General features: G+C 46.6%; 1 protein-coding gene across 1 annotated transcript; it reads left to right on the forward strand.

Moving 5' to 3' along the window:
• Nucleotides 1-292: 292 nt before the first annotated feature.
• LOC144488683 (uncharacterized) lies at nucleotides 293-9,478 on the forward strand. The gene is given in 6 exon segments (XM_078206773.1): nucleotides 293-338; nucleotides 1,678-1,794; nucleotides 4,530-5,448; nucleotides 5,613-5,717; nucleotides 8,630-9,399; nucleotides 9,402-9,478. Coding segments are annotated over 4 exon segments (1,779 nt in total). The 5' UTR covers nucleotides 293-338; nucleotides 1,678-1,794; nucleotides 4,530-4,621.
• Nucleotides 9,479-10,160: the final 682 nt, after the last annotated feature.

Raw genomic sequence — 10,160 nt, forward strand, 5'->3', positions numbered from 1 at the left:
AATGTTATCAATCACACCCAGGACAGAAGTGTGCTGGAATACCTATGCTGCTTAGTTGCTGTATGAAGTGATGTAACACATTTGAACCTTGGCCTAATGGTACCAATCATAATCAGATCGCAAATCATATTTTCTATTGAACGACATGCGTTTGAATGGCGAGGTGGTTACCCAACATTCTCTGCGGGTGAGACTGTGCCCTATCCAACAGTACTGCAATTGTTACGCAAGCGGGGTACCTGGCACTGACTGGAACATGCGCAGTGTCTGACTCTGACCAGAGCATGCGCATTCCGGGCTGCGACTGGAGCTGCGAGGAGCCGGAAAGAAACAATGGAGTGAGGTTCAGTAATGGAGCCGCTGGGTGACCGGGGAGGGATAGAAGCAGCGGAGTGGGCTGGGAGGCTTCATAAATACCTGTGGATGCCTCAATCCAGATAACATGTTCCCGGTATCGTTTCAAGCGGTACAGAACATGGTCGGAGCTGAGCGGCTCCAGGCCCGGGTTACCGGCCGCCATCTTTATAGGAACAATGTGCAGCAGGGCGCATGCGCTGTGAGCCTGGACCGGTTACCAACTCTCCCGGATTGGACTGGAGTCTCCAGGAATTTTCTATTTGTCCAGGGAATGTGGGAATTGCTGGCTGGACCAGTATTTATTGTCCATCCCTAATTGTCCTTGAATTGAGTGGTTTGCTAGGCCATCTCAGAGGGCATTTTAAGAGGCAACCACATTGCTGTGGAGATATATTTAGACTCGAACGGGTAAGGATGGCAGATATTTTTCCTAATTCATTCACACTGTGGGTGTCCCTGGCTGGGCCAGCATTCATCACCCATTTCTATTTGTCCTTGAACTAAGTTTCAGAGGACATTTTAAGAGGCAACCACATTGCTGTGGAGATATATTTAGACTCGAACGGGTAAGGATGGCAGATATTTTTCCTAATTCATTCACACTGTGGGTGTCCCTGGCTGGGCCAGCATTCATCACCCATTTCTATTTGTCCTTGAACTAAGTTTCAGAGGACATTTTAAGAGTCAACCACATTGCAGTGGATCTCGAGTCACATATAGACTAGACCAGGTAAGGAGAGCAGATTTCCTTCCCTCAAAGACATTAGTGAACTAGATGGGATTTTACAACAACGAACAATGATTTCATGGTCATCAGTAGGCTTTTAGTTCCAGATTTTAATTATATTCAAAATTCACCATACCATAGGATCATAGAATCCCCGCAGTGCAGAAGGAAGCCATTTGGCCCATCACCCAGCCCTATCCGTGTAACCCTGTACATTTAGCATAGCTAGTCCACCTAACCTACACATCTTTGAACTGTGGGATTCAAACCTGCATCTCTGGAAAATTGTCTGGACATTAAAAAATATACTTTTTTGTAATTTCGTTTGAATATTTCTCTTCACTGGGTATTAAAATATTGACAATAGATAAAAGTTGTTTGGTTGACCATCAATCGTCCTGTAACGTGATGAGTCTTTTTGCTTTCCAATTGGCCTAGGAAGGCAGTGTGGAATGAGGTTGGACGATGGGGGCAACATAAAAGATGTGATAAAACCTCCAGGAATACATTTAATCACAGTTGGCGATTATGGAGTAGAGAATGTTGTGAATTTCTATCCTGGACAGACAGTGATGGTTTCTGTAAATTTACAGGGTGCTGGAAGTGGAGAATTGACAGACGCGAAACACAAATCAAACATCACATCGTGATCTGATGGAGTCACTCGAAAAAATCAGGACCTGGATATCAGCAGCTTCTGAATGTGGAAGGTAACAGGTTTGTCGATTCTGTCTGAGAGAGAAGATTTCAGGTCTCAGTGTGACTGGAAAAGCCCTGAGATTCACAAATCCTGGAGAACTGTGCTTGGTTCTGAGCAACATACCTTAGGAAGGACAGAATGGCTTTGGAGGGAGTGTAGCACAGATTTGCCTGAGTGATATTTGAACTCCCCAGGTTAAATCACAAGGTGAGATTACAGGAAGTCATTATAGCACAGAGGAGGCCATTTGGCCCATTGAGTCCATGTCATCTGTCTAGAGCAATCCAGTCCCATTCCCCTGCTCTATCCTCATATCTTTGCAGATTTCTTTTCCTCCAATGTCTATCCAATTTCCTTTTGAAATTATTCATCATGTCCATTTCCACCCCAATCATGGGCAGCAAGTTTTGGGTCATTAGCCCTCACTGTCTAAAAACACTCTTCCTCACATCTCCTGTACTAAAGAACAAAACAAAGAACAAAGAAAATTATAGTGCAGGAACAGGCCCTTTGGCCCTCCAAGCCTGCATCACCTTGCTGCCTGACTGAACTAAAACCCCCTACCCTTCCAGGGACCATATCCCTCTATTCCCATCCTATTCATGTATTTGTCAAGACACCCCTTAAAAGTCACTATCAGATCTGCTTCCACTACCTCACCCGGCAGTGAGTTCCAAGCACCCACCACCCTCTGTGTAAAAAAACTTGCCTCGTACATTTCCTTTAAAACTTGCCCCTCGCACCTAAACCTGTGACCCCTAATAATTGACTCTTCCACCCTGGGAAAAAGCTTCTGATTATCCACTCTATCCATGCCCCTCATAATCTTGTAGACTTGTATCAAGTCATCCCTCAACCTCCATCGTTCCAGTGAGAATAAACCAAGTTTCTCCAACCTCTCCTCATAGCTAATGCCCTCCATACCAGGCAACATCCTGATAAATCTTTTCTGTACCTTCTCCAAAGCCTCCACATCCTTCTGGTAGTGTGGCGACCAGAATTGAACACTATATTCCATGTGTGGCCTAACCAAGGTTCTATAAAGCTGCAACATTACTTGCCAATTTTTAATCTCAATGCCCTGGCCGATGAAGACAAGCACGCTATTTGCCTTCTTGACTACCTTCTCCACCTGCATTGCCACTTTCAGTAACCTGTGTGCCTGTACACCCAGATCCCTCTGCCTATCAATACCCTTAAGGGTTCTGCCATTTACTGTAAAGGAGCATTTGAGTTGATGTAACATTGAGATTCGCAAAATGTTGAGCAATCATGTAGACTTTGCTCATGTTTAATGAGAAAGATCCAACAGTGTTTCGGCCCGATTTCGAACCGGGCACATTTCGTGTGTGAAGCGAACGTGATAACACGACAGAAACAACTGTTTACATACAAATTAGGAGCAGCAGTCGGCCACTCGGCCCCGCTCTCCCATTCAGTAAGATTGTGGCTGATCTCATTTTAATCTCAACTTCACGTTCCTGCCTACTCCCGATAACCTTCCACCTCCTTGCTTATCAAGAATCTATCCAGCTCTGCTGTAAGATATTCAAGGACTCTGCCTCAACCACCTTTGCAGGAAGAATATTCCAAAGTCTCACAATCCTTTGAGAAAAAAAATCCTCATCTCTAATTTAGACGGGTGACCCCTTACTTTGTGGTGCCGAGTTTAAAATTCTCCCACAAGAGGAAATGTCCTTTCCACATCCACCCTGTCAAGTCCCCTCAGGATCTTATATGGTTCAATCAAGGTTTTACCCAAAACCTTAAATCTGTCCCCCTGGTCCTTGTACGATCAGCAAATGGAAACAGATTTTCTTTATCCACCTGATCGAAACCTGTCAGAATCTTGTGTACCTGAATCAAATCTCCCCTCAACTTCCTTTACTGGAACCATTCCGGTAAATCTCTGCACCTTCTCAAGGATCTTTATATCCTTCCTGAAGAGCGGGGACCAGAGCTTTATAAATATTCAGAATAACTTCCCTGTTTATATATCAATATCACACTTTATGAAGCTCGGGGTCAAATTTGCTTTGCTAATTACTCTCTTAATATGTCTTGTAGAAATACAAAATCCCTCTCCTTCACCTCTTTCTCTCTCCTCCCAGAGAGGCCAGTTGGGTTTTTGTGACAATCCGGCAGTTTTCATGGTCAATGTTTCTCAGCGCCGACCCCACAAATTCCCAGATTCATTCAGATCAATTTGACAAGCTGCCTGTGTGTTTCTGTGGGCTCTCTCTCTCTCACTCCGTGTCTCCTGTTTTAAATCAGTTTTACAGGGTGTTAGAAGGGGAGAGTTTGACAAGCTGCCTGTGTGTTTCTGTGGGCTCTCTCTCTCTCACTCCGTGTCTCCTGTTTTAAATCAGTTTTACAGGGTGTTAGAAGGGGAGAGTTTGACAAGCTGCCTGTGTGTTTCTGTGGGCTCTCTCTCTCTCACTCCGTGTCTCCTGTTTTAAATCAGTTTTACAGGGTGTTAGAAGGGGAGAGTTTGACAAGCTGCCTGTGTGTTTCTGTGGGCTCTCTCTCTCTCACTCCGTGTCTCCTGTTTTAAATCAGTTTTACAGGGTGTTAGAAGGGGAGAGTTTGACAAGCTGCCTGTGTGTTTCTGTGGGCTCTCTCTCTCTCACTCCGTGTCTCCTGTTTTAAATCAGTTTTACAGGGTGTTAGAAGGGGAGAGTTTGACAAGCTGCCTGTGTGTTTCTGTGGGCTCTCTCTCACTCCGTGTCTCCTGTTTTAAATCAGTTTTACAGGGTATCAGAAGTGGAGAGTTTGCCGCTGGGAAGCTCACGGAGTGGCTCAATTTATCGTAACTTTGATATCATCAGATTTGGAACATGGAAGGAAAAAGCACATTTCACAGTGGGAAGAATCCGTACACGTGTTGTGTGTGTGGACACGGCTTCAGACAATCATCTGACCTCTGGAGACACAATTGCAGTCACACTGAGGAGAAACTGTGGAAATGTGGTGACTGTGGGAAGGGATTCATTTCCCCATCCAAGCTGGAAATGCATTGGCGCAGTCACACTGGGGAGAGGCCATTTACCTGCCCCACATGTGGGAAGGGATTCACTCAGTCATCCTCTCTGTTCACACACCAGCGAGTTCACTCCAGCGAGAGACCATTCACCTGCTCCGAGTGTGGGAAGGGATTCACTATTTCAGCCCACCTGCTGAGTCACCAGCGAGTTCACACTGAGGAGAGACCTTTCAAATGTCCAGACTGTGGAAAGTGCTATAAAAGTTCTGGGGAGCTGATGCGCCATCAACGTGTTCACACTGATGAGAGACCGTTCCGGTGCTCTCACTGTGGGACTGGGTTCAGACGATCGTCTGACCTCACTGTTCACCAGCGGGTTCACTCTGGGGAGAGACCGTTCACCTGCTCTGAGTGTGGGAAGGGATTCATTCAGTCATCTGACCTGCTGAAACACCAGCGAGTTCACACTGGGGAGAGGCCATTTATCTGCTCTGAATGTGGGAAGGGATTCACTACCTCATCGATCCTGCTGACACACCAGCGAGTTCACACAGACAAGAAACCTTTTAAATGTCCAAACTGTGAGAAATGCTACAAAACCTCTGAGAAACTGATGTCCCATCAACGTGTTCACACTGACGAGAGACCTTTCAGATGCTCTCACTGTGGGACTGCGTTCAGACAAATCAACTCAACTAACTGCACACCAGCGAGTTCACACTGACCAGAGACCTTTTAAATGCCCAGACTGTGAGAAGTGCTATAAACGTTCTGGGGAACTGACGCGACATCAACGTGTTCACACTGATTCAGGTGCTCTCACTGTGGGACTGGTGCGATCTTGTGCGATCTTCTCAACTCTCTGTACACCAACGAATTCACACTGGGGAGAGACCATTCACCTGCTCTGAGTGTGGGAATGAATGTACGACTTCATCCCACCTGCTGAGACTCCAGTGAGTTCACAAGTAACGACAGTGATTGGATGTTGCTGTTACTCACATTCAGGATTGAACCATCTTCATTAGGGTCCGTTTACACTGGTAATAAACCCCAACCACTTTAGGGGCTAATATTCTCACTAAAAGTCAAATAAATCAGCTTTGCGTCAAACTCACACACTGTGTTGACTCTTTTTAATATCTCAAACATAATAACAGATAACACATACATGGCCACTCTCCTCACTGTGAATCCTTCAATCTTTTCCAGGCTGTGTAACTGGTCAAAGCTCTTTCCACAGTCAGTTCACTGGAATACTCTCACTCGAGTGTATGTGTCTCAGTGATTTTCCAGTCACGCTGATGTTTAAACAGTTTGAAGGAACAGACAAACATTTCCCATTCTAGTTTCAAATGCCGATGGTATTCAGATCCTGAATAATTGGGTGACTCTGTCAGATCCTAACGTCATGTTTGTTGAGATTTGTGTCTGTAAATTCTCCCCTTCTAATAACCTGTGAAAGAAATTCACAAAAATCATTGCTGTCAGTACAGGATAAAAACTCAGAACAGACAATTCTAGTTTCTGTGGAACATTTTTTCCTCTCATTCTTGAAAATTTGTAAATCTCCATCCCAAACACTCTCCCTCCATTCTCACTTTGCTGGACCTGAAATAGACATTGTCCTGAGGGTGCTGATTCATCCTAATCGACAGATCCGTGCTGACTGTTTCATGTACAGGACACATATTCCTGAAATCTTCACACAGGCTTGTGTCTAAGCATATCAAAAATTTGCATATTTAGTGAAGTAAAAATGTATGCAATATTCAGAACTCTATTACATGATTAGAGATACAGATGGGTGCGGAAGAACTTGACTTAGGGAGCAAGCAATCATGTTCTGGAACTCACTGACGATGAGAGTGGTGGAAGTGGAGACGACCAGTGATTTCAAAATAAAATTGGTCGGGCACTTGAAGGAATTAAACATACTGGGGAACAGGGATATCGAGGAAAAATGGCACTGAGTGGATTCCCCGACAGAGACTTGGCACGGACTCAAGTTGCTGAATTGATTTATCTTGTGCTCTGATGACTCTTTGACTGGAAAATATACAGTGTAGTTACAACATCAACTGTAATACAAATCCATAAATAACATACCTATTATGCACCATATAGTAAGAAGTATCACAACACCAGGTTAAAGTCCAACAGGTTTATTTGGAATCACAAGCTTTCAGAGTGCTGCCCCTTCATCAGGTGAGAAGGAGCAGCGCTCTGAAAGCTCGTGATTCCAAATAAACCCGTTGGATTTTAACCAGGTGTAGTGAGCCTTCTTACTGTGCCCACCCCAATCCAACACCGGCATCTCCACATCATATGCACCATATAACAACACCAGACATATTAATGTTGTTATGATCCTCATGGTCACCTTATAATAAGCAAATTCCCACAAATCACAATGGAATAAACTGAAAGACAATGTTTCATTTTTTTAAAAATTTACTTTAAAAATTAATCTAAAATTAACATCACTGATCATGCATTAAGAAACAGTATTTGAATAGACAAGATAAATTACACTTTAAAAAGCTCAGACAATAAAAACAGGTTCCACAAAATCACAAACCCCCTCAGTATATTTAGCTCTAATTCCAGTTCCAGAGAATTTCTCTGTCTCTGTATTTCCCAGGGGGAGAAAGAAAGTGTTTTCCTCACAGATGTTGTCCAGAGGATGAAGTTTGAGTCTGTGTGTGAAGTTTGAGTCTGTGTGTGAAGTTTGAGTCTGTGGTGAAGTTTGAGTCTGTGTGTGAAGTTTGAGTCTGTGGTGAAGTTTGAGTCTGTGGTGAAGTTTGAGTCTGTGTGTGAAGTTTGAGTCTGTGTGTGAAGTTTGAGTCTGTGTGTGAAGTTTGAGTCTGTGTGTGAAGTTTGAGTCTGTGGTGAAGCTACAAACAGAAGCTGTTCTGTTTCAAATCAAACTGCGGGACTTGGAAGAAAATGATGGGAAGAGATTTTGCAAAGTCCCCTCCCCCACTCCATCAGCTGGCAGCCCAGCGCGCAGGCGCAGAGAGCTCTGCTGAGCCGAGCGGTCCGGAGCAGGCGCAGAGAGCGCTGCTGAGCCGAGCTGTCCGGAGCAGGCGCAGAGAGCGCTGCTGAGCCGAGCTGTCCGGGGCAGGCGCAGAGAGCGCTGCTGAGCCGAGCTGTCCGGAGCAGGCGCAGAGAGCGCTGCTGAGCCGAGCTGTCCGGAGCAGGCGCAGAGAGCGCTGCTGAGCCGAGCTGTCCGGAGCAGGCGCAGTGCGGCTGCCGCCAGCGGTCGCTCTCGATCTCTTTTTGGAGCCGCAGGAGAGAGAGGGGGGAGGGGGAGATCACCGAGCGGCTTCTCGCTCTGGCCGGAGCCGCCAGCCGGTTGCCTGGAAACCTTGGCTGGAGGAGGTGCAGGGGGAGGGGGAACAATGGGGGGGGGGGAGGGGGGGCTCCCGGGTCGGCGAGCCGGGCCTGCGCCATGGAACCCCGACACGTCACTGCGGAGCCGAGTAATTCCTATTGGCTGATTCAGGCAGCGCTCCATTGTGACGTCTCAATGCGGAAGCTGGCCACCGAGCTTCAGATTAAACCTTCCACTTCGATTTGAAAAGACTTCGGCCATCAGTGAGTGGAAAAGCACCAACACACTGCCACACCCGAGTGAGAGTGTTCCAGTGCACTGACTAAAGAGCTTTAACCAGTTACACAGCCTGAATAAATATCACACCATTCACAGCAGGGAGAGACTGTACCCGTGTTCTGTGTGTGGACAAGGCTTCAACTGATTGGCCACCCAAGGGAGAGGCAAGGACACCTGCACCATGGAGAAACCATGGAAATGTGCAGACTGTGGAAAGAGATACAGATACCCCTCTCTGCTCGATGCTCATCGGCGCAGCCACACTGGGGAGAGGCCATTCATCTGCTCTCAGTGTGGGGAGGGATTCGCTCTGTTGCCCAGCCTGCTGACACACAAGCGAGTTCACACCGGAGAGAGACCGTTCACCTGCTCTCAGTGTGGAAAGGGATTCACTGTGTTATCCACTTTGCAGAGACACCAGCGAATTCACACTGGGGAGAGGCTGTTTATCTGCTCTCGGTGTAGGAAGGGATTCAACCAGTTATCCAATCTATGGACACACATGCGAATTCACACTGGGGAGAGGCCATTCATCTGCTCTCGTTGTGGGAAGAGATTCACTCGGTCATCCGACCTGCGGACACATCAGCACGTTCACACCGGGGAGAGGCCATTCACCTGCTCTCAGTGTGGGAAGGGATTCACTCGGTCATCCGACCTGCGGACACACCAGCGAGTTCACACTGGGGAGAGGCCATTCACCTGCTCTCAGTGTGGGAAGAGATTCACTCGGTCATCCGAGCTGCGGACACACCAGCGAGTTCACACTGGGGAGAGGCCATTTACCTGCTCTCAGTGTGGGAAGGGTTTCAGTCACTTATCCACCCAGCAGAAACACCAGCACATTCACACTGGAGAGAGGCCGTTCACCTGCTCACAGTGTGGGAAGAGATTCACTCAGTCATCCCACCTGCGGAGACACCAGCGAGTTCACACTGGGGAGAGGCCATTTACCTGCTCTCAGTGTGGGAAGGGTTTCAGTCAGTTATCCAACCTGCAGAGACACCAGCGAATTCACATGGAGAGAGACCATTCACCTGCTCTCAGTGTGGGACGGAATTCACTCAGTTATCCCACCTGTTGAGACATCAGTGAAGTTACACTGGGGAGAAACTGTCCACCTGCTCAGTGTATAAAAAGTGTTCGGAATTTCATCACAGCTGCTGAGGCACCAACAAGTTCACAGGGGTTGGATTCTGCTGTTATTGTTTCTGCTCTCAATTACATCCAGGACTGCATTTTGTTCATTCTCACAGTTGGTCAATGGGGAGGGTCGGAGGGTTTCTTTCTGCTGGACTGGCCGGTCTCACAACTTTACCTCCAGTGAGCTGATGTTCTTTGAGTCTTGTTGCGAATACCTTGTTTTAAATTTCAGAGTGACCGGGTGTGAGGAAATTGAGAGATATTTAGTCAGCATTTCTGTTTGAAACTCCCCCAGATGCCCATCTCATTTCCTTTGTAATTGTTTATTGTCTCCACTTCCTCCTCCCTCGTAGGCAGCGAGTTCCAGGTCATTACCATTCGCTGCATCAAAATATTCTTCCTCACATCCCTCCCTACATCTCTGACCTGAAACTTTTAATCTGTGTCCCCCTCGTACTTGTCCCATCAGCTAATGGTATCAGCTTTTCTTTGTCCACCTTATCTAAACCTGTCAGAATCTTGTCCACCTCTATCAAATCTCACCTCAACCTCCTTTGCTCCAAGGGAAAAAACCCCAGCCTGACATTGACAATAAAGAACAAACTAACAGAATATGTTAGTACCTGAAACCAAA

Source organism: Mustelus asterias, unplaced genomic scaffold, assembly GCF_964213995.1.
Source record: "Mustelus asterias unplaced genomic scaffold, sMusAst1.hap1.1 HAP1_SCAFFOLD_1768, whole genome shotgun sequence".
Lineage (NCBI taxonomy): Eukaryota > Metazoa > Chordata > Chondrichthyes > Carcharhiniformes > Triakidae > Mustelus > Mustelus asterias.